The 24,545-nt window shown below is 45.9% G+C and overlaps 1 protein-coding gene across 2 annotated transcripts in view; it reads left to right on the top strand.

The window, feature by feature from the left end:
* The window catches only part of VDAC1 (voltage dependent anion channel 1), a 45,823-nt gene extending 33,437 nt beyond the window's left edge, over window positions 1–12,386 (top strand). For both annotated transcript variants that reach the window (XM_073649561.1, XM_073649562.1), the window contains exons 6-9: window positions 2,952–3,179; window positions 4,745–4,895; window positions 8,394–8,451; window positions 11,483–12,386. In XM_073649561.1, coding sequence (XP_073505662.1) covers window positions 2,952–3,179; window positions 4,745–4,895; window positions 8,394–8,451; window positions 11,483–11,574 — 529 coding nt within the window. In that variant the 3' untranslated portion in view covers window positions 11,575–12,386. The remainder of the gene's footprint in view (window positions 1–2,951; window positions 3,180–4,744; window positions 4,896–8,393; window positions 8,452–11,482) is intronic.
* The last annotated feature ends 12,159 nt before the right edge of the window (window positions 12,387–24,545 follow it).

Raw genomic sequence — 24,545 nt, 5'->3', positions numbered from 1 at the left:
CCACCACTGTAGTTGCTGAAACTTTCTTTTCCTCATTTCCCAGCATGCATTGCACCTGCCATTGTCCAGTGATTCGCCTGTCCTGAATGGATAGCCAGGACTTTCCATTATACCTGTGTCACGGAAGATGTAGGAAAGACTAAGTGCAACACGAATGGATGGGGGAAAAGGGGGCCCAGACTCTACGGAAAGGGGGTAGTGGAGACCTCCTAGACTGACCTATATCACCCTGTCTCCCCTAACGTCCCTATTGGTTCCGCACCAATCACCGCACAGGAACCTCGCCCTGTCTTTCCCTGGCGTTTGGCCCTGGCTAGGGAAGGGAGGGGATGAGCTCTAGTCGATCCCCACTGACAACTAAAGACAACAAAGGGGAACAAACAAGGGAAGATAGCTTAGCTTTAGTCGACTTTAGAGAGATGAACACTCGTCCTCTTAGCTCCAGAGAGGAAGAAGTACTGCTCTTCCTCAAGCCTTCACAAGGGGTCTTGTGAATATTGCCAGCACTTCCCTCTAGTAAGCAGCAGTTGTTTATACACCCAGGCCAGGATGTTAATAGCAAGATGGGTAGCTGCTGGGTCTTAGAGAGACAGCTTCTAAGAAGGTGTCTGTAATGCCAAACGAAGGGATCAAGTGCAGGGCGATTGTCTGTCACTTCTGACACACCCATGACAACCTGCATGCAAAATGACAGACATTAGAGACACGACCCTACTTCCGGTAATCCATCGCAGTGGCTCTGCTGCTAGAGACGGAATTCACCTGACTACAGGGATTTCACAGGAAGTTAGGAAGAAGGGAGACACATAGTGGCTGGCACTTTGAAGTGATTTTTTGGGTGGCTCAACACTTCTGTCTTTTAATCAGTGCACATCTAACAAGTCTTTTTAGCAATCAGGAAGGGGGGTCATTCTATGTAACTGCAGACTTCTGAATACTTACAGCCCAAGCTCCACATGCTGTCAGGATTTCCTGCGTTGCTGCTTAGAGTGGGCTGTCACCTGATTGCCAGAATCTGAAAACCATACTTTTGGCCACACTAAGACTTGACGTGCCCGGCCTCTCTCTATACAAGTGAATCGAACAAGGTCAAGCCTGTCTAGTCAGCATGTGTCCACATGTTTGCAAATCGCATACTTGCGGTCAACACACAGAGTCACTGCAGACTTTTAGCAGAAGACAACCCCTTTAAAGGATTATAGGTAAATTAACAGTACAAAGATGTATAGTAAACACTCGTCATTGTATGAGTGGACTCTACAGCGTTCTACCAAGAATCTACCGGCAAGCTGATACTATTTCCAGATTTCTATTGCTGTCTGTTACTTTACTTCATGTATTATCAATTATTGTTTCTTACTCACAAGAAGTTGTGGCCATTTTCCATTAAATTGGGGACTTTGAGTGATGATCTTGCCGAGCCCACATCTTTCCCAGGAAGTGATGGCTGAATTATTCAGCCATCTTCTGCCTCTAACAGCTGTGGGTGGAGCGGAGCTCTGCCCGTGACTGCTAACTTGTTACATGCCACTGTCAATCTGTGACATGGGCATTTAACACTCTCCAGCAGGGAACATGTCATTGTATGCGCCCTCGACGCACCCGTGGCGTGATTGCGGGGAACCGATGGGTTGCTATGACAGTCAAGGGTCTGATGAAGACCTCCTTGCTTGTCATTACGGTACTTTTGTGAAAGCCAGCATTTATAGGAGACCTTGATTTTTCGCTATACATAGCAGTGTTGTACCACTGCTGTGTATAGTACAAGCGATCAGACGATCGCAGATTCAACAAGTCGCCTAAGGAGACTAAGAAATACAGTAAAAAGTGAAAAAAAAAAAGTTTTTAAAATATGAAAAAAATGAAAGTTCAAATCACACCTCTTTTGTCCCATTAAAAATACATTAATAAGAAAAAATACACAAATTTGGTATCACTGCGTTCCTAAAAGTCAGATCTATCAAAATATAAAATAAATTAATCCGATAGGTAAACGGCGTAACGAGAAAGGAAATCAAAACACCAGAAGTACGTTTTTTTTGGCTGCTGCAACATTGCAATAAAATACAACGTATCTACTCCAAAATGGAACCAGTAAAAACGTCAGCTTAGGGCATAAAAAATATGCCCTCACCCAACCCCATAGCCGGAAAATTGAAAACATTATGGGTCTCGGAAAATGGCAAAACATGCATTTTTTTTTTTTTTTTTTTTTTTTACTAATTTCTGAACTTTTTTCACCAATTAAAAAAACAAAAACTAAAAAACTATACATGTTTGGTATTTGCATAATCGTACTGATCTGGAAGATCATACTGCCAGGTCAGTTTTACCATGTAGTGACTATGGTAAATAAACACAAAAACAATTGTGGAATTGCAATTTTGATGCACTTGGATTTTTTTTTTCCCATTTTCCAGTACACTAAAATTAATTGTCATTCAAAAATACTACTCATCCCGGAAAACACAAGGCGTCATACGGCTATATAGACGGAAAAATTAAAAAAGTTACAGTTCTTGGACGAAGGGGAGGAAAAAAATGGAAATTGGCGGTGGGGTGAATTGGGTAATAGTGTTGGTTGCTCTCCTCAGCTCCCGCTGTAGTTGTGCTACAACCACTTCTCTTACTGATGTATCCAGCATTATGGCACATGACATTCTGCTATTCCCTCTTGGCACTGCTGCCTGTAGAACTGCCCATTTCATGCCTGCCGACACTGAGGGGACTGAAGGCAGCTGGAGCCCCTCTGCATCATGTACTAAGGGAATGCTGGAGGCTGAAAATGGCATTACTGACTGTTTCCCACTCCATTGTCAGCATCGTGTGTATTGTTTGGTCCTGCACGTCATTTCCATCGATATAACCTTGCTCTTGTCATGTTATTAGATCGTTGGTCTTGTGTGTTCTTGAAGAACATCTTCATTGTCTTGATTTCTGTAAATATTTAGAAAGAAGAATGCGAAGATCAAGGGTGCGTACAAGCGAGAGCACGTTAACGTGGGCTGTGATATGGATTTTGATATTGCCGGTCCATCTGTACGCGGTGCTGTGGTGTTTGGCTACGAAGGCTGGCTAGCTGGCTACCAAATGACTTTTGAATCTGCCAAGTCTAGAGTCTCACAGAGCAACTTTGCCGTCGGATATAAAACTGATGAATTCCAGTTGCACACCAATGTGTAAGTAGAACAGAATATACATGTATTGCTGTCAACAAGGCTTAGCGAGAAAAGCTGAACCATTCATTCACTGTGTCCAGTGATGTAAAATTTAACCCCTTTACTTTTCAATGATCAAAACTGCATAGTAGGAAATGTATTGTTACGATCCATAGCACTGACCAAAAGTCATTATCAAAGAAGTTTTCCATTACACTGATCGTAGTGACCTATCTCTAGGATATCCATTCGGTGGGAGTTTGACGCTTGGCACCCTCCATCGTTGAGCAGTTATCACCTCCAGCAGTTGCCAGATCTGAATAGTGTATGGACGATATCACCAAGTTTCGTACACTGCTCCTGAGCTCCTATATAAATGAATTGAGGGTAATCTTCAGTACCCTGGAGCTTCCATGCTCCGTTTAGATCCAGCTGCTGGTGGAGGTGGTAGCAGCTGATTGATAAGAGTGCGGAGTGTCAAACTTCCACCAACACCTTAGAATAGGTCATCAGTATCTTAGTTTAAAACCCTTATACTATTACTTTAGATGACAAAATCAATTATTTGCGTTCGATAGTGGTTCCTGAGAAGGATGTTATTAGTACCATGGATGGCAAGAACAGACAAATCAATTTTGGAACCAATCAAGCCAGACATGTCACTCAAAGCAAAGATTACTAAGTTACGAATTGCCTACTTTAGACCCATCATATGAAGAGAGCAATCACTGGAGAAGGACATCCTGGTCAAAAGAATAGAAGGAACAAGGTGAAGAGGAAGACCAGCAACCCGTTGTCTTGATGCAATCAAGATAACAGCTGAGATGACTCTGGTGGACCTATCTAGGTTTGCACAGTACTGAGCTTGCTATAGATCGTTCAACCATCAAACCGCCACGGCTTGAGATCGTGTACCGGATGCCGTCTAAAAAAAAAAAAAAAATCTTTTGATATGAGGTCACATGTCTTCAGGTGACATAGATAATTTATCCACCCTTATTTTTCATTTTTGAAGGACTACATGGGAAGTTTTGATGCAGTCACTTTTCAGTGTTACAGTGCTACATGACAACATAATCTTGTTGTGACCTGCAAATTGTCTTGATGCGCTAATCCCTAGTGGACTTCCAGTGACTTGTGTGCTCTGGTTGTGACAGTTGGCAGGTTGCAACTCACACGCGTTCACTATTATGTCGTATCGGGAAGTGTCACCCTAGCTAGAGATGAGATGGGATTTAAATGATTTAGTTTGATTTTAGGCAGTGTAAAGCTATCCTCAAATTGTCATTGCCATGTAAATCAATATACTTTACCCAGCACATTATAGTATAAAGCTAGTGTTATGACCCTCCTTGTCGTAGGAATGGGGTCTTCATCATTTGCATCTTTCTTGATTGTCACTGAAACTGGAAAGATTTTTTTCTTCTAGCTGCCATTAGGGCATTCTGTGTTCATAATGTTCAGGAACGCAGTAAACGATATAAGGGTTAATTGTGTATATGATCAGCTGTCTGATCAGGAGCTGTGATTATTTCTATTGATTTATTATATATATTATATATATATTTATCGTATGTTGCCAATAGGAATGACGGTACAGAATTTGGAGGCTCGGTGTACCAGAAAGTAAATAATAAATTGGAAACTGCCATTAACTTGGCTTGGACAGCAGGAAACAGCAACACTCGCTTTGGAATTGCAGCCAAATATCAAATTGACTCAGATGCATCGTTCTCTGTAAGTATCCACTAGGGGGCAGTGTAAGCACTAAGAAGCACATCACGTGTGCGCTCTATAGCTGTTATACATACTGGAGGTTCATACGTGGTGACATATTGCCATCATACCGCCAGGATCGCTGACCTTCATTAGATTAAAGGCCCAGGATTATAGATGGCAATGTGAACTGATCTTCAGCCTGGTGGTGGATGGGATATTAAACGAGCCGTGACCTTCACCTGCACTCACATGTATTGGCTAGCCTCGATTAGTGCCATGCTCATTGTCAACGTATCCAAAAAGTCTAGGATGGAGAGTGAGAATTGTGCCTCTTGTAGTGAGGGCCGGGAGTAGAATCCACTGCCAAAATGTAGTCCAGGGATCACATCCTTCAGCTCTCCAGCATTTGTTAAACTATGGGTATCATAGTGTCTCAACAGCTGAATTGCCAGAGGATGCTGATTCCTGATGTAGTCCATACAATGACTAACAATCAGCTATATATGTGTATGTGTGTGTGTGTGTGTATGTATGTATATGTATATATATATATATATATATATATATATATATATATATATATATATATATATATATATATATATACAGTACAGACCAAAAGTTTGGACACACCTTCTCATTAAAAGATTTTTCTGTATTTTCATGACTATGAAAATTGTACATTCACACTGAAGGCATCAAAACTATGAATTAACACATGTGGAATTATATACTTAACAAAAAAGTGTGAAACAACTGAAAATATGTCTTATATTCTAGGTTCTTCAAAGTAGCCACCTTTTGCTTTGATGGCTGCTTTGCACACTCTTGGCATTCTCTTGATGAGCTTCAAGAGGTAGTCACCGGAAAATGGTCTTCCAACAATCTTGAAGGAGTTCCCAGAGATGCTTAGCACTTGTTGGCCCTTTTGCCTTCACTCTGCGGTCCTGCTCACCCCAAACCATCTCGATTGGGTTCAGGTCTGGTGACTGTGGAGGCCAGGTCATCTGGTGTAGCACCCCATCACTCTCCCTCTTGGTCAAATAGCCCTTACACAGCCTGGAGGTGTGTTTGGGGTCATTGTCCTGTTGAAAAATAAATGATGGTCCAACTAAACGTAAACCGGATGGAATAGCATGCCGCTGCAAGATGCTGTGGTAGCCATGCTGGTTCAGTATGCCTTCAATTTTGAATAAATCCCCAACAGTGTCACCAGCAAAGCACCCCCCCACCATCACACCTCCTCCTCCATGCTTCACGGTGGGAACCAGGCATGTAGAGTCCATCCGTTCACCTTTTCTGCATCGCACAAAGACACGGTAGTTGGAACAAAAGATCTCAAATTTGGACTCATCAGACCAAAGCACAGATTTCCACTGGTCTAATGTCCATTCCTTGTGTTCTTTAGCCCAAACAAGTCTCTTCTGCTTGCTGCCTGTCCTTAGCAGTGGTTTCGTAACAGCTATTTTACCATGAAGGCCTGCTGCACAAAGTCTCCTCTTTAACAGTTGTTGAAGAGATGTGTCTGCTGCTAGAACTCTGTGTGGCATTGACCTGGTCTCTAATCTGAGCTGCTGTTAACCTGCGATTTCTGAGGCTGGTGACTCGGATAAACTTATCCTCAGAAGCAGAGGTGACTCTTGGTCTTCCTTTCTTGGGGCGGTTCTCATGTGAGCCAGTTTCTTTGTTGCGCTTGATGGTTTTTGCAACTGCACTTGGGGACACTTTCAAAGTTTGCCCAATTTTTTGGACTGACTGACCTTCATTTCTTAAAGTAATGATGGCCGCTCGTTTTTCTTTACTTAGCTGCTTTTTTCTTGCCATAATACAAATTCTAGCAGTCTATTCAGTAGGACTATCAGCTGTGTATCCACCTGACTTCTGCACAACACAACTGATGGTACCAACCCCATTAATAAGGTAAGAAATCCCACTTATTAAACCTGACAGGGCACACCTGTGAAGTGAAAACCATTTCCGGTGATTACCTCTTGAAGCTCATCAAGAGAATGCCAAGATTGTGCAAAGCAGTCATCAAAGCAAAAGGTGGCTACTTTGAAGAACCTAGAATATAAGACATATTTTCAGTAGTTTCACACTTTTTTGTTAAGTATATAATTCCACATGTGTTAATTCATAGTTTTGATGCCTTCAGTGTGAATGTACAATTTTCATAGTCATGAAAATACAGAAAAATCTTTAAATGAGAAGGTGTGTCCAAACTATTGGTCTGTACTGTGTGTATATATATATATATATATATATATATATTTATATTTACGTTTGTATGTAGGATGAATGATGATTTGGCCGTTCGTTCAGCCATCTTGCCCAGCTCCACAGAGCACTCTTGTGTCCCTATGAGAGATCTGCTGACAAATATCTCTGACAGCTTATCCCTTGAAGAACAAAAGGATTAGCCGGGGGCCCTGTACACTTTTTAGGCCAGTGGATCCCAACCTTTTTATCCTTGAGAGCCACATTTTAACTCTGATAGGACCACATGAAGAAATTCCCTTATTAGGGACACCAAGCTCCTGCTTTACCCCATAGTGAGGACTACCCAGATCCCCCCCATTACTGGTAGAATTGCAACCAAAGTTTCCCCTTATCACAGTACACTTATATCCAGGTTACCCACCTTACCTACCTTCAGTATTCAAGCACTCCCACTACACTGTCACATCCATCTTCCAGCACCTCCTGTGACTGGCAGTATCCTCCTATACCATGTCCTGTGTATGCTCGCCCAGGTCTGCTCTTCTGTACAGGGCTCCTCATAAAAGTCACCATCTGGAGACCTGCTCCTTATAGCTGTTTGTTAGACAGCCGCTGCATTTAACTGTTTGCCAAACCTGTCTGATGTGTATGGGGGCTGTCACTCCCTTATAACTATTTTCATGGAGCAGGGCTGAGGTTCCTTCCATTATGTAGAATCCCTCCCCAGCCTTTATGTATGATCTCTGACTTCACCAGCCCCGCAGTGTTTGGTAATGTGTGAATGGGCAAGCGCCACTCACCTGGAGTCAGACAGCAGTCTGCACATTTGCTGCTTTGTCCGAGACTCCCTTTTATCACACCATTGCTGATTGATTGTTTCTGGGTTCCTTGTGGGCTTTGCTATTGGCAAAGAGTTTTAAATGAATGTTTAATAAGCTTATTTTTTTAGGAAATAGTGGCGCTTTCTCTTGATTGGACTCATATTCTCCAATTCGATATGAGGTTACCAAGATTAGTAGAAACAAATGGCCAATATAAGGGATTCTCGGTCATTTATCTAATAACCTTTATGTTTTGCAATACCAGTTTATTAGGGTTTAGCATCGGTATAAACCAAGAGTAAATATAATTACTGGATATCTCACTGTGTCTAATGCCATTGCATATTATGTACCAATCTGAATATAATGAGAACTTGACATATTTTATACTTTATATATCCGTCTTAGTTTCATAAAATATAAGCGTCTTTGGAATGGATTAATATTAATAATTAAGGACTGATCTTTCTTGCAGGCTAAAGTGAACAACTCCAGTCTAATTGGATTAGGATATACTCAAACCCTTAAACCAGGTACGATATTCTGATTGCTGAATAATTTCTTACCGTTCTCCATGTGGTTCTTGTCTTGCTCCGTCTCCATCACTATGGTCAGTTATATGCAGAAACACAGGCATGAACTCTGCTGTAAACTTTTTTTTTTTTGGAGTTCCCATTCTGGTTCTTACATGGTCCCCGCTGGTCTCTACTTTGTTGTCTCGTCCCTACACCCCCGGAATGGCCGGAAACACTGGCTGAGGAGGGTGACCATTGCCTACAGTGATTGGCTGAGCAGGTGTTTCTTGCCATTTACTATATGTCAATATGGGGCCACAAAGTAGAGACCAGTGGGGCCTGGTAAACGCTGAACAGGGAGCTGCGAAGGATCAGTAAGAGGGAGAAGCAATTTTTTGTTTATTTACAAGCAAGTCTAACCCTTTGGAGAAAGGTATTTCTCTGTTTGACAGCACTTTTAAGAGTATTAGTGAAGGGATCATCACATTGATAGGCCCCTTTTTAGGACATGTAGTAGATGTTGTAAGAAAGACAAGAAAATGAATATTGCGACAAGTTTTTTTCGGTACAGTAATTATTTTCCGCGCAGATTTCGGTAATGTAAAAGTCATGCAGCAAAATTAAGCAACTTGCTATTTATTTCCTGGGGATTCCTCATGGATAACGCAAGGATTAGTCACATTGAGTGCGGCTAAACTTCACATGGTGGATCCATTGCAAACTACAAATCCACTACAGAAATTCAGTGGTCAGTGTTGGTTTCAGCCACGGAAAATACACTTCTGATTTTTACCTGTCCTGTGAACATATCCTCCAAAAGATGCCAATGATGCAGCGACACGGTCCCTCACGGCCATTCACCTGAGAAGGCTGCTCCATATACATAAATACAAGCAGTACTATGGAACCAGTGGCATCTTGTAGGCCCTTCTTACATTTACCGTTGTCAAATCAATGGTTTGCTGATCGTTCAGCCAGCTCCATACACATTAGACTGTCAGCCAAACCTGTCTATACCGGCATGTTCGGCCAACATTAGTCTGTGTGCGGGGGCTTTACACTCTACCATGCAATCAGATTTAACTTTGTCTTGACAGCTTTGTAGCAATAGTACATTTCTGTTTTTATTGCTGATGGTAAAGCTGGATGCTTGTTTCTGAGTCATTCTGTGCATATAGGCCGTATGGGTTATGCAATCCACTGCTATTTCCAGGTTAGTCATGTGTTTAGCAGGTACATTAGAAGGAGTGTGGCAATTATACACTGCTCAAAAAAATAAAGGGAACACTCAAATAACACATCCTAGATCTGAATGAATGAAATATTCTCATTGAATACTTTGTTCTGTACAAAGTTGAATGTGCTGACAACAAAATCACACAAAAATCATCGATGGAAATCAAATTTATTAACCAATGGAGGCCTGGATTTGGAGTCACCCCCAAAATTAAAGTGGAAAAACACACTACAGGCTGATCCAACTTTGATGTAATGTCCTTAAAACAAGTCAAAATGAGGCTCAGTATTGTGTGTGGCCTCCATGTGCCCGTATGACCTCCCTACAACGCCTGGGCATGCTCCTGATGAGGTTGCGGATGGTCTTCTGTGGGATCTTCTCCCAGACCTGGACTAAAACATCCGCCAATTCCTGGACAGTCTGTGGTGCAATGTGACGTTGGTGGATGGAGCGAAACATGATGTTCCAGATGTCCTCAATCGGATTCAGGTCTTGGGAACGGGCGGGTCAGTCCATAGCTTCCATGCCTTCATCTTGCAGGAACTGCTGACACACTCCAACCACATGAGGTCTGGCATTGTCCTGGATTAGGAGGAACCCAGGGCCAACCACACCAGCATATGGTCTCACAAGGGGTCTGAGGATCTCATCTCTGTACCTAATGGCAGTCAGGCTACCTCTGGCGAGCACATGGAGGGTGTGCGGCCCTCCAAAGAAATGCCACCCCGCACCATTACTGACCCACTGCCAAACCGATCATGCTGAAGGATGTTGCAGGCAGCAGATCGCTCTCCACGGCGTCTCCAGGCTCTCTCACGTTTGTCACATGTGCTCAGTGTGAACCTGCTTTCATCTGTGAAGAGCACAGGGCGCCAGTGGCGACTTTAACAATCCTGGTGTTCTGCGCATTTCCTTGGAGGGCCTCCATTGGTTAATAAATTTGATTTCCATTGATGATTTTTGTGTCATTTTGTTGTCCGCACATTCAACTTTGTACAGAACAAAGTATTTAATGAGAATATTTCATTCATTCAGATCTAGGATGTGTTATTTGAGTGTTCCCTTTATTTTTTTGAGCAGTGTATAATGTGCATGTATAGTCTTGCATAAAGCTTTACTTCAGTGAGGGAGTTGACATTTTGATGGCGATTAACTTCATTAATTCATTCAACTTTTCCATAATAATGGCCCCTTTACACGAGCTCACCCCGGCCATTAAATGACTGGCAATTAGCTATACACAAACTGATAGGACGTCCTTTACTGGCCTGTGCGCAGAACAATCCTTATTACCATGTTCTCGGCAGCACATGTCCTGTTCACACGGTGAGATGTGTTGCTGATAACCATGATCTCTATCTGTACCTAAAATCATCGCACCCCATGATTGAGCGTTTCCCGCCTTCATCAGGTGTTTTCTTATAAATGCTTGAACGCCAATTAATTGCTCATCTAAATGGGTCATTACTCCTTTTTGTTCACTACATTGTTATTTTGCCCTATGACCACTGAAACCAATACATTAATATGTCAGCCCTTACAGACCAAGAAAGAATGCTTAGCTGCTGTCTGATATGTGTATGGCATCTGGACAGGAGAACCCCCTGTATTAACCCAGAGGGTCATATCGGGTTTTGTAAATGGATTTAACAAACCAGCCACATTATGAGTTGGGCTCAGGAGAAGTCCTGGGTGGTTTTCCTCTCCTGGCTCACATTGACAGGTCTCTATACACAATCACAGTAAGCTGTGGCAGCTTATTTTATCTGTTTCCATATCTAGACATAATAAATGTATTATTTATTTTTGCAGGTATCAAATTAACACTTTCCACTCTTCTCGATGGCAAGAACATCAACGCAGGAGGTCACAAGCTGGGCCTAGGACTAGAGTTTGAAGCATAACAGATCTCACTCCGCACCAGATTGTTGTCCGATGTTCTGCAGCATAGATATCCTAAGAATCTAGTGTACCTTTGTAATGTCCTGTGTCCTGGATGCAAACAACCTTCTGTGTCAATGACAAGTGTTTCCAATGGGAAAACGAGAATCACTCTGCTTTAAAGTGTTATTGCCAGACAAAGAAATACACTTTAGGGGAACAGATTTTGCTACTCCAGGAAAATGATGAAATACTTCATAGTTGCTCATTTCTACCATGCTTGTTAGACTGGAAGGTGTTGTTTGCCTTTTATACCAGAGTAGTTCTAAAATTATATTGAAAAAAAAACACTATAATATATTTTAGATTATTCAATTCTGTATCTCAGCGTAGCGTTGTTAGGCTCCTACATTGAGAAAAGGGATTTAAAGTTGTGATCACCATCCAACTTCACAAGGAAAAACTTCACAAGTATTTCATGAACTGTTCTAGTCTTATATGCCAGTCGTCTGACGTTACAAATGTTGTCCATAGACCATCTTAAGGTATTTTTGTGTCTTACATTTTTGCACATTGTATTTCCCTTCCCTGACACACTACAGGAAAGCTTGAAAGAGCCATATGCAAGGGAAGAGACATTGTTCCTCAAGTACACAGTGATGTCCTATGTATCCACCATTCAAAAGACTTACTGTGTTTATTTTCTGCAACATTTTTCCATTTTTTTTTTTTTTTTTTTTTAGCGACCGATCCATGTAGTGTCTTCCATTTTGTGAAACTAGACTCCCCCCTATATGCTGTATGCAACATTCACTCAAATAAATCCCAAATATGACATTGGTGTGATGTGTTTTTTTTCCGTTGTCAAGACAGTGTATTGTTTTCTGTTATCAGCCATATAATGAGAGAGGTAGACCATAATATGCATTAGTGCGTTTACTGAAAAATGCAGAAAAATCTCCAGTTTTGAGCACTTCCAGTAATATTTTGTAAGGTCAGGATATTAGAGTCTTATAACAGCTTTCTATGTGTAAATGCAATAACTTTTGGAATTAAAGGATTATTCTGAAGTTGTCTCCTGAGCAGTTCACAGATCTGCAGTCTCTTTCACTTCCTGGTTCCTTTGGGGGCGGGCTATCCTTTTTGACTGACAGTTCTGGTGAGTAACAAAACTTTAGTGTCCAGGAACCAACAGAGAGAATCAAACATATCTCCCGCCTGGTACCAATATGTCAGGGAACAAAACTCCACTGCCTCCAATTGTCAAGACAATTGGGCAAGTGATGGATGAGGTTGCAGCTGTTTCCACTAATAGGCCAGTTATTGGGGAACTCACAGTGAGTGTATAGTATATACATCTCTGATTCCAACGTGTGGAATATATATATATATATCGTTACTGTCACTGATTTCATCCAAAAAGTAGGCAGTGTTTATAAAATATACAAAATAGGATGTCACAGGGTTGGCTCTGGCTTTTCATTATTCTGGCTCTTCATTATTGGAAATAAACAGAACTACAGTGAACTGTATCTCCCAGGACTGACAAAGATTATAATTTGACATTTGCTTTTATTAACACAAGTTACGCCCACATATCTCCCCTCCGATGACTTACAACAGGGCTGGTCTTCAGAAAATTATGTGATGTAGCTCAGTTTTTAGAAAATTATGGGATTCCCAAATTCCACAATATCTTCGCCTCTGGTGATCACATGCAGGAGATATTACGGTCATGTTTCCCATCACAATTCTACCTTTCTATAGAGAAGAAATATGGCATGGATAGCATCATCTCGTTATTAACTTGAAAGGCTCTGTTTTAACCACTTAGTGACGTAAGAATGAGTTACGTGCGCCACTTCGTCATGACTCCGAGAATATGACTTTAATAACTGTCATGTCTATGCTGTTCATAAAAAAACCCAATATTCATAATTTGGATCAGGAGCAAAGCAGCTGAATGTAGTTTTCCTGCCAGTTCTGTGACACATGCAGGCTAGAGGTGAGCGGTTATCTTTACTGGCTATAAATCTGTGGTATCCCAAAACTCCTCGGTCAGCCCTGCCTGGTCTGTGATCCATTATATACCAACTTTAATTACCTGTTCCCGGCATGGGGGGGTCTCAGCCGAAAACAAGGGTCATATGTAGGTCACATAAGCAGCTTTTTGCCCCATTTAATCCATGCTTCAATGTTAATAGTAGAATTTGATAGATTTTTTTACATTTTATTTTATAACATCTAGTATTAGTAGTAATATAAAGCTCAGCACAAGTTCTGCTGTAGAACATTCAGCTCAGTGGTTTGTTCTAGAGTGTGTGTAGAACTACATTTACACATAGAGATAACAGAGACTTTGAACAAGCACATAGCTCAGGACAGCCAATCCTGAGCCGTGTTTAGGAGACCTGCTGTGGAAGGAGCGGATGATGGGGGCTGGTGATATCACAAGATTTATAACAGCAGCTGTCATGAACTGAGAGGGTGGTGAGCAAGCATAATAAGAGTTAACACCCCTAGTGGCCAAGCTTCATAGAAACCTGCTGCACACTATGTAAAATAAAAGCTGTCATATCAGGAGAACTACATCAGATAGAAAAAGCAAGTCAATTGCAAACTTGGTTAATTTAATCTTGTCCAAATGTTCTAATATGAGAATACCCCTTTAAGCTGTGTGTAGCGCCGGCGTCCCTGCCCTCTGCTAGGCAGGGACGCTGTTCCCCTCACCTCTCTGCTCCGTGCCCGGCGTCCTCCTCCCGCTCTGCTGGCTCCTTCCCGGCCACTGTGCTTAGGGCGCGCGCTCTCCCTCCCTCTTAAAGGGGCCGCGCGCGCCGTCCTAAGGAGTCCCCGGCCAATGGCCGGAGGACTTCACCATATATAAGGCACCTCCTCCAAAATGGAGGTGCCCGAGCAATGTTGTTGCACTGTTCACTACTCTGCTTCAGCCCTCAGGTCCCGTTGCCAGTTACCTGCCAGATACCTGCCAGATTCCTGCCAGCTTGCTGTCTTATTCCTGCCTGATTATCTGCTACCTGCCTGCTAGTCTGAGGTCCGACGGTCTGCCTTACTACTCCTGTCAGTCTGTCTAAGGACCAGCCTGTCCGCTCACCTGGGAGCGCACTTCAGCCATCTGCCTGCTTGCCTGAGGTCCGACGGTCTGCCTTCCAACTCCTGTCAGTCTGTCTATGGACCAGCTTGCCTGCTCACCTGGGAGCACACATCTGCTACCTGCCTGCTAGCCTACCTGGAGGCTCCGCCGTCACGTGCTGTGACCACCTGCCTGTCCAGTGACTCCTGCCTGCTCACCTGGGAGCGCTCATCTGCTGCCTGTCTGCTAGCCTACCTGGAGGCTCTGCCGTCACGTGCTGTGACCATCCGCCTGTCCAGAGACTTCTGCCCGCTCACCTGGGAGCGCTCATCTGCCGCCTGTCTGTTGGTCTTCCTGGAGGCTCCGCCGTCACATGCTGTGACCACCCGTTCATCCAGAGACTCTCGCCTGCTCACCTGGGAGCTCACGTCTATCATCAGCCGCCACAGGTCGTACCAACCCTTTACCCAGAGACTGCCCCGGTCACTTGCCGTGACCATCTGCCCGTTCATCCAGAGACTGCCCCGGTCACTTGCCGTGACCATCTGCCCGTTCATACAGAGACTGCCCCGGTCACTTGCCGTGACCATCTGCCCGTTCATCCAGAGACTGCCCCGGTCACTTGCCGTGACCTCCAGCCCGTTCACTCAGAGACTGTCCCGGTCACCTGCTGTGACTCCCTGCCCGTCTTCCCTGGTCGCCACCCGCTCCCTTACAAGGACAGCCCCCTTGTATAGTAGCTCAGAGGTTCCGCCTCCCAGACCCGTTACAGTTTGCTCGGGCCATGGAACCCGGTGGCACCCAAGCTCTCTCGCTTTCGGACCTATGTCATGAACTGTCCCGTCAGAGGTCCCAACAGGAGTCCATCCTGAGTCATCTGCGGAATGTCAACTCTTTCCTGGACACTCTGACTGCTCCACCAGCAACCACCGCTAGTGTCATGACTCGCAGCCCGGCAGCGCCGCTGCCCACCAATACCATGGCATCCTGCCCCGGACCCCGGCTTTCTACACCTCCACGCTTCGGAGGCGACCCCGCTCAAGCTAGGGGCTTCATAAACCAGTGCACCCTGCACTTTGAACTATTGTCCCACCAGTTTAACTCCGACCGGGCCAAAATTGCCTTCATCATGTCCCATCTCACCGGGGAGGCCCTGGCCTGGCTAAATCCTCTATGGGAGAGAGGAGACCCCCTGGTGTCCGACTTGCCTGCCTTTCTCACGGCTTTCCGGAAAGTCTTCGACGAACCCGGACGGAAGACCTCATCCGCATCATCTCTGCTGCGCCTCCGTCAGGGAAATCTCACCGTGGGCCAATATGCCATACGGTTCCGTACCCTTGCCTCGGAGCTGGCCTGGGATAACGACGCTCTGGTATCCGTCTTCTGGGAGGGTCTGTCCGGCTGTATTAAAGATGAACTTGCCGGTCGGGACATTCCTACCACTCTCGATGACCTAATAACTCTTGCCACCCGGATTGACCTACGGTTCCAGGAGCGTTCCAAAGAGGTCACCCGTGAGAGGAGGTTTCCACGTCTAGCTCCTACTCTTCAGAAACCCGTCACTCCCTCCGTCTCTCCCCAGGTACACTCTCCTGAGCCTACGCAGGTCGACCAGACCAAGATGGTCAAAACCCGTCAGGACTTACGCCGTGCCGAGGGGAGCTGCTTCTACTGTGGCAGTAAGGAGCACCGGATCCGTACCTGTCCGGAGAGGTCGGGAAACGCCTGTGTCTAGGTTCGCTCAGAGAGGTCGACCTAGACAAGAATAAATCCTCTCCATCTCTGCTGCTGTCAGTCTCAATTATCTGCGGGGAGAATCGTTATTTCGAACTAGCCCAACTTGACTCTGGAGCGGCCGGGAATCTTATTTCACAGGCCCTGGTAGAAAAATACCGCATTCCCACCAAACCTCTGGCTATACCATTATCTGTCGCTGCTGTGGATGGGGGCCTCTTACCACGTCCCATCCAACTCATCACCGAATCCGTAACTCTGCAGGTGGGAATGCTGCATTCTGAGAGCATCTCTTTTCATGTTCTGCCTGGACTCTCTCACGCCCTCTTACTAGGTCTACCTTGGCTCCAGAGACATGCACCCGTGCTTGACTGGCAGACCGGAGAAGTCCTTCGCTGGGGACAGGACTGTCATAAGACTTGTTTGGTTCCTGTTCATCCCGCCCGTCCTTCTCCTACCCCAGCTAATCTACCTGGACTTCCGATTCCTTATTGGTCTTATGCTGATGTCTTTAATAAAAAGGAAGCAGAGACACTACCCCCTCATAGACCATACGACTGCCCTATCGACCTGTTACCTGGTACTACTCCTCCCCGAGGGCGTATTTATCCATTATCCGCTGCTGAGACCCGGTCGATGTCCGAATATATTGAGGAGAATCTGGCCAGGGGATTCATCCGGAAATCTACCTCCCCGGCGGGAGCAGGCTTCTTTTTCGTCAAAAAGAAGGACGGCTCTCTCCATCCCTGTATAGACTATAGAGGCCTTAACCAGATCACGGTGAAGAATAAGTACCCCCTTCCGCTCATTCCGGAGTTATTTGATCGTCTGAGGGGGGCTAGAATCTTCACCAAACTGGACCTCCGTGGGGCGTACAACCTGGTTCGTATCCGTCAGGGGGATGAATGGAAGACTGCATTCAACACCCGGGACGGCCACTATGAATATCTGGTAATGCCCTTTGGTCTCTGTAACGCTCCTGCCGTCTTTCAAGAGTTGGTCAATGACATCTTCCAGGACCTTCTCTACTCCTGCATAGTGGTGTACCTGGACGACATCTTGGTCTTCTCTCCGGATCTCCAGACTCACCGGAGGGACGTTCGTCAGGTCCTGCTCAGGCTCAGGCAGAATCACCTCTTCGCTAAATACGAGAAGTGCCTCTTTGAGCAGACCTCGCTTCCGTTTTTGGGCTACATTATTTCTCAGACCGGCCTACGAATGGATCCAGAGAAACTGTCTGCCATCGAGAAATGGCCTCGACCGGAGGGGTTGAAGGCCATTCAGTGATTCCTGGGCTTCGCTAACTACTACCGCCTCTTCATACCACACTTCTCTTCCCGGACTGCCCCAATTTCCGCGCTCACCCGTAAGGGTACTAATCCCAAAGAGTGGCCGCCCGAAGCAGAGGAGGCCTTTCTTTCCCTAAAACAGGCCTTCTCTTCCGCCCCGGTGCTGCACCGCCCGGACGGCAACAAGCAGTTCTTCCTGGAAGTTGACGCCTCCTCCTCTGGAGCCGGAGCGGTACTTACTCAAAAATCATCTTCCGGGAGAATGGTAACTTGTGGCTTCTTCTCCAAACTCTTCTCCTCTTCTGAGCGCAACTATTCCATAGGAGACCGAGAGTTATTGGCCATCAAGCTGGCGTTGGAGGAGTGGCGTTACCTACTCGAGGGGGCTCTTCACCCGGTAATAATTTACACTGACCACAAGAACTTGGCTTACCTCCAGCATGCCCAGAGACTTAACCCGCGCCAAGCCCGGTGGTCCTTGTTTTTTGCTCGCTTTGATTTTGTTCTTCATTTTCGCCCGGCTGACAAAAACGTCAAAGCAGACGCCTTGTCCCGATCCTTTCTGGTGTCCGATCTCGAGGAAGAACCTAAACATATCATCGATCCCGCCAGAGTAATGCAGGTGGCTCCCGTGAGTCTAAATCGTCTCCCTGCCGGTAAGACGTTTGTTTCAGTACCTGATCGGAAGAAGATCCTACACTGGGGCCATTCGTCTAAACTAGCTGGCCACGCCGGTCAGAAAAAGACCCTCCAGCTTATTGCCCGGCACTACTGGTGGCCTACCCTGCACAAGGACGTAATAGACTTTGTTTCTGCCTGTGTGTCCTGCGCCCGCAACAAAGTCCCGAGACACCTGCCAGCCGGTCGCCTCCTTCCGCTTCCTGTGCCTGCTGCCCCCTGGCAGCATATTGCTATGGACTTCATAACTGATCTCCCCGTCTCCGCCGGTTGTACGGTCATTTGGGTGGTCGCGGATCGCTTTTCCAAGATGGCTCACTTTATTCCCCTGCCAGCCCTCCCGTCTGCACCCGAGCTGGCTAAAGACTTTATCCGCCACATCTTCCGTCTTCATGGCCTGCCCCTCCACATCGTGTCGGATCGTGGGGTACAGTTCACCTCACGTTTCTGGAGAGCCACTTGTAAACTGCTAGACGTCACCCTGGACTTCTCTTCCGCTTACCACCCACAGTCCAATGGTCAAGTGGAGCGGATCAATCAGAACCTGACCAGTTACAACCGGCACTTCGTTAATGCCCATCATTCAGACTGGGTGGATCTCCTACCATGGGCCGAGTTCTCTTATAACAATCACGAGAGCGAATCCTCCTCCAAATCCCCGTTTTTTGTAGTCTTCGGTCAGCATCCTCGGATTCCTTTTCCTGTCTCCACCTCTGTGGACAACCCGGCTGCGGAATCTCTCGTTAGCAAATTTTCCTCCATTTGGGAGAGTACCCGATCCGCACTCCTTCAGTCGTCCGAACGGATGAAAAGACACGCTGACAAAAAACGCCTGGATCCTCCACAATTTCGTCCTGGAGATAAAGTCTGGCTCTCATCTAAATATGTCCGACTCAAGATACCTTCTTACAAGTTAGGGCCTCGGTTCATCGGTCCTCTGGAGGTCATCAGTCAGATCAACCCGGTGGCCTATAAATTGAAACTCCCGGCCAACTTACGGATCCCTAACTCCTTCCATGTATCTCTCCTCAAACCTGTGGTACTTAACTCTTTTTCCAAGTCTACAGGTACGCCTCCTGCTCCGGTTTCTGCTGAGGACGAGTTTAAGGTAGAGAACATTCTTGCCACCAAAAGGGTAAGAGGAAAGACCTTTTTCCTAGTAGATTGGAAGGGGTTTGGTCCTGAGGAGAGAACGTGGGAGCCCCGGGAGAACATCCATGCCCCTCTTATCCTAGCTAAATTTCTGTCTGGCCTAAAAAAGGGGGGGCCTAAAGGGGGGGGTACTGTAGCGCCGGCGTCCCTGCCCTCTGCTAGGCAGAGACGCTGTTCCCCTCACCTCTCTGCTCCGTGCCCGGCGTCCTCCTCCCGCTCTGCTGGCAGCGCGCGCTCCTTCCCGGCCACTGTGCTTAGGGCGCGCGCGCGCGCTCTCCCTCCCTCTTAAAGGGGCCGCGCGCGCCGTCCTAAGGAGTCCCCGGCCAATGGCCGGAGGACTTCACCATATATAAGGCACCTCCTCCAAAATGGAGGTGCCCGAGCAATGTTGTTGCACTGTTCACTACTCTGCTTCAGCCCTCAGGTCCCGTTGCCAGTTACCTGCCAGATACCTGCCAGATTCCTGCCAGCTTGCTGTCTTATTCCTGCCTGATTATCTGCTACCTGCCTGCTAGTCTGAGGTCCGACGGTCTGCCTTACTACTCCTGTCAGTCTGTCTAAGGACCAGCCTGTCCGCTCACCTGGGAGCGCACTTCAGCCATCTGCCTGCTTGCCTGAGGTCCGACGGTCTGCCTTCCAACTCCTGTCAGTCTGTCTATGGACCAGCTTGCCTGCTCACCTGGGAGCACACATCTGCTACCTGCCTGCTAGCCTACCTGGAGGCTCCGCCGTCACGTGCTGTGACCACCTGCCTGTCCAGAGACTTCTGCCCGCTCACCTGGGAGCGCTCATCTGCCGCCTGTCTGTTGGTCTTCCTGGAGGCTCCGCCGTCACATGCTGTGACCACTCGTTCATCCAGAGACTCTCGTCTGCTCACCTGGGAGCTCACGTCTATCATCAGCCGCCACAGGTCGTACCAACCCTTTACCCAGAGACTGCCCCGGTCACTTGCCGTGACCATCTGCCCGTTCATCCAGAGACTGCCCCGGTCACTTGCCGTGACCATCTGCCCGTTCATTCAGAGACTGCCCCGGTCACTTGCCGTGACCATCTGCCCGTTCATCCAGAGACTGCCCCGGTCACTTGCCGTGACCTCCAGCCCGTTCACTCAGAGACTGTCCCGGTCACCTGCTGTGACTCCCTGCCCGTCTTCCCTGGTCACCACCCGCTCCCTTACAAGGACAGCCCCCTTGTATAGTAGCTCAGAGGTTCCGCCTCCCAGACCCGTTACACTGTGATGGCAAAAGAAAAGCAATAGAAAAGTGTCCACACACATGAGATAGAGGTCAGCCAAATGTTCATTCGATAGAAAGCTCTCTCCCCACTCCCCCATACACATAAGCGCTCAGTTCGGCCAACCATACACGTGTTTTCAATTGGCACCGAGGAAAAAGACACTACCAAACATTGTGGCAGCAGTTTATCTCCTCTGAAAACTAAAAAAGTATCAGCCATTGAAATTCCAACTGCTCAATACTTCTCTCCTCCAAAGTCATCTGTCGGGGAAGAGTCTGGAGGCCCCCATACTCATCAGATGGTCTGTGGGTACACCCAACTGCAGCTAATGGAGAGGGAGGCCTAATGCTTTTGCTGCATTCACTCTCCAACCCCTGCTCTATATGCCCTATTAGAAGGGCTCTAATAGCCTGAGTACACTAGTGCTGCAAATAACGTCTCTTGTGCTGGAGGACTAGAACTAGACTAGTATTTGCATAATTGCTTCTGTACGAATATTAGTTTTTCTATTATAAATGTATGGCAGCTTCCTTAGAGAAAATAGATGATCATTGGCCTTGGCTCCATTACCTTGACCCTGTGATGAGTTGAAGATTAAAAGGAAATTGTCCAGTTGTCACAAAACACAACCCCAGAATTTGGTGCAGGAACACTGATGTGTATGTGATAACATCTGCGTGACAGTGTGGCAAATCAGGGATGTTCAAGGGCGGAGCCGATTTTTTTGCGCGAATAAGCCGGAACCCCGAACACGAACCCGAATTTGAAATGCCGAATAAATTCGCTCAACACTACTACCAACCTCTAGTCCTGCTGAACTAAATTGGTGGTCGTGTTCTTGTAGCGCCATTTTGTCATTTGTTCTACAATGCTTCGATTAAGATTATCCTCAAAAAAAGATATGAAAAAGAAATGGGTGTTTTGTTTTTTTTCTCATTTCTGCCCATTTATTACTACAGACGAACTACCGAATAAGATGTCCACTCCAATTTGGATAAATTACAAAGACCTACTTTGTGTCCCACGAAAAAAAGGTGAGCAGAGGTCAGGCCAGAGGCAGGCACGGGGCCAGGGAATCGGACAGGGAGGGGAAGACCTGTGTACAGTCCGCCCAGTGCACCCAGAACTAATTAGCAGAAAAGTTCAAATGGTGATTAAAGAATAACAAAGCTGATTTCTTAACCAATGGTATCAACGTAATCAGTATTACAGCGCCATTACAGCCATGGCTTTGCGTTACATTACAAAATTGTGACCACAGGTTCACTTTAAGGGTGTGTTACATCTGGGCCAGTGTCTGTCCCCTCTTCTGCTGCTTCGCTTGTCAGCCGATGCACAGTGACTGTCCAGTTGCCTTGTTTTATTTCTGACAACTGTGGCTCTGGCCAGTCCAGAAGCTATGGGGTTAATCCTGTCTGGGTTTCTTCCTGCTTTCAGCACTGGATGGGACTGGTCACTGCATAAACCCCTGATTGCCAGTTCCCACTGCCAGTCAACTGTTGAGCTACCTGGCTTAGGTTTGTACTGTGCTTCTGTGGATTCATCCTGGTGTATCCCATTCTCTGACCAAGGCCAGTTTATTGAAGCGTCTTCTGCCTGACAATATTGTACTTCCTGGATCTGACCCGGTACCTGACTATTCTTCTTGCCAGTTTGAAACACCACACAGCAACTAACTCCGTGGCCCAGCCTAGGGGTCCATGTGTAAGTCCAGATCCCCGTACAGAGGCCAAAGAGTGAAGGCCAGGGCAATCCCTGGGATTGTGAAAAAGAAGTAGCTAGCACCAAGGCTGTTAGTGGTAGCCATTTTGGAGCTGTCCGGTGACCACGAACAAAGCCCTCAACAGGTGGGGGATTCTTTTTATTTCAATTATACTACAGGGCGGGCCATTTATATGGATACACCTAAATTAAATGGCAATGGTTGGTGATATCAACTTCCTGTTTGTGGCACATTAGTATATGGGAGGGGGAAAACTTTTCCAGATGGGTGGTGGCCATTTTGAAGTTGGCCATTTTGAATCCAACTTTATTTTTTTCAATGGGAAAAGGGTCATGTGACACATCAAACTTATTGAGAATTTCATAAGAAAAACAATGGTGTGCTCGGTTTTAAGGTAAATTTATTCTTTCATGAGTTATTTACAAGTTTCTCTTTGTTTACAGCCATTGACATGTCGCAGAAGTTTACACGTGAGTAGCGGATAGAAATTGTGTTGATGTCTGGTGAACGCAGTACCCGGGTCATTGCAGCAGATTTCAATGCAAGACACCCTACGAGACCATCCAACTCCCATGCTACAGTTAGCAAACTCAAAAAAAAAGAATCATTTGTGATCCTGCGCTGTAATGTCTGTATACTCTGCCTCCCCTGCCCAGGAGATGTGGTATGATCAGACCATGATCCTGCACGGTCATACACAGCCATTACACAGCACACAGCAGGGGCACATGTATAAGATTATCCCAGCACAGGAACATTTTATTTAAACACATCCAATTGTGAAGCTTAGTATTATTCCAGGATCTATTGATTAAAATATACTTTTGTTCGGGGGAAAACCCCTTTAACTCATTTTTTTGAGCAAGTGACGGGTCCTGTTTAAGGCAATTGTAGGCAAAGCACATTGGCAAGTGTGTTAATGCTGTGAAAGTTTAAGAATGCTTGTTCCACGCTTATCATCCAGTGTAAGCAGGCTGCCGATCACTCAAGAAGCGAGCAAAACACTCGTTCATCGAGTGAAATGATCTTTTGTACTGAGCAAAAAATATATAGTTTTTGGCAGCAAATCATCCAGTGCAAACAGGACCTGTGTTACCAAGACCAATGACCGCCTATGAGCAATGTACGATTAATTACAGATCGTTAAGTGGGGTCTACTTGTGTAAACAGGCTATTAATCAACCGATCGGCAGTCATTTAATGCCACAAATCGGTTAATGTAAACCCACCGTTACCAGCCGCTTCAACCAGCTAAATAGAAAGTGTCGCTGATTTGGGCAGTGCTAAGTGAACTCCATTTCTGAGACTATTACTTGGAGCCAGATGAAAGACATACTGGAAAGAAAAATGCCAAGAAAAGTGCTGCATTGTCTGCTGGTAAATGGCCGGGGTGTGGCTCCTCCATGCTGTAACAGACCAGTAAAACTGCTGCGTACTTTGCATTATTTCTAATTAGTTATGAATTCCAGACACAGCCCATTGTAATGAGCTGAAGGATTCTGTACATATACAAATACCTGACTCGTTTACAGTCAGAAGACATTTGGTTTTAGGCTATGTGCCCACGTTGCGGAAATGAAGCGGAAAATTTGCGCTTCATTTCCGCATGTCCTTTCCCGGGAAAACGCATGCGGAATTTCGCAAGCGTATTTCGCGCGTTTTCGACATGCGGAATTGCCTTGCGTTTTTTATTGCATTGCAAAGGCAATTCCGCATGCGGAAACGCAAAATTAATTGACATGCTGCAGATTTTTGTGCGCATCAAAAACGCTGCGGAAAAATCCGCAGCATGGGCATAGAACTTGCGGATTCTCATAGGGGACCATGGGGTGCGGATTAACAAGCGTTTTACAAGCGTTTCCGCTGCAGAAATTCCGCATCAAATGCGCTTGTAAAACGCTACGTGGGCACATTCCCTTAGACTGTATCCAGGTCAAGAATCTGAGCTAATGTAGTTCACTATGCACAACAGCATTAGATAAGCAATTGTAGTGCATACAAAATAGAGAAAATGAGGTCGCACTCACCGTCCCTTTAACCCCTTCATGCCACGGCCCTTTTTCGTTTTTGCGCTTTCATTTTTTGCTCCTC

This window comes from Phyllobates terribilis, unplaced genomic scaffold, assembly GCF_046119375.1.
Source record: "Phyllobates terribilis strain yellow unplaced genomic scaffold, ASM4611937v1 Scaffold_10__3_contigs__length_209671492, whole genome shotgun sequence".
NCBI lineage: Eukaryota > Metazoa > Chordata > Amphibia > Anura > Dendrobatidae > Phyllobates > Phyllobates terribilis.
The sequence above is the reverse complement of the archived record's forward strand: the minus strand, read 5'-3'. Positions and strand labels throughout refer to the sequence as shown.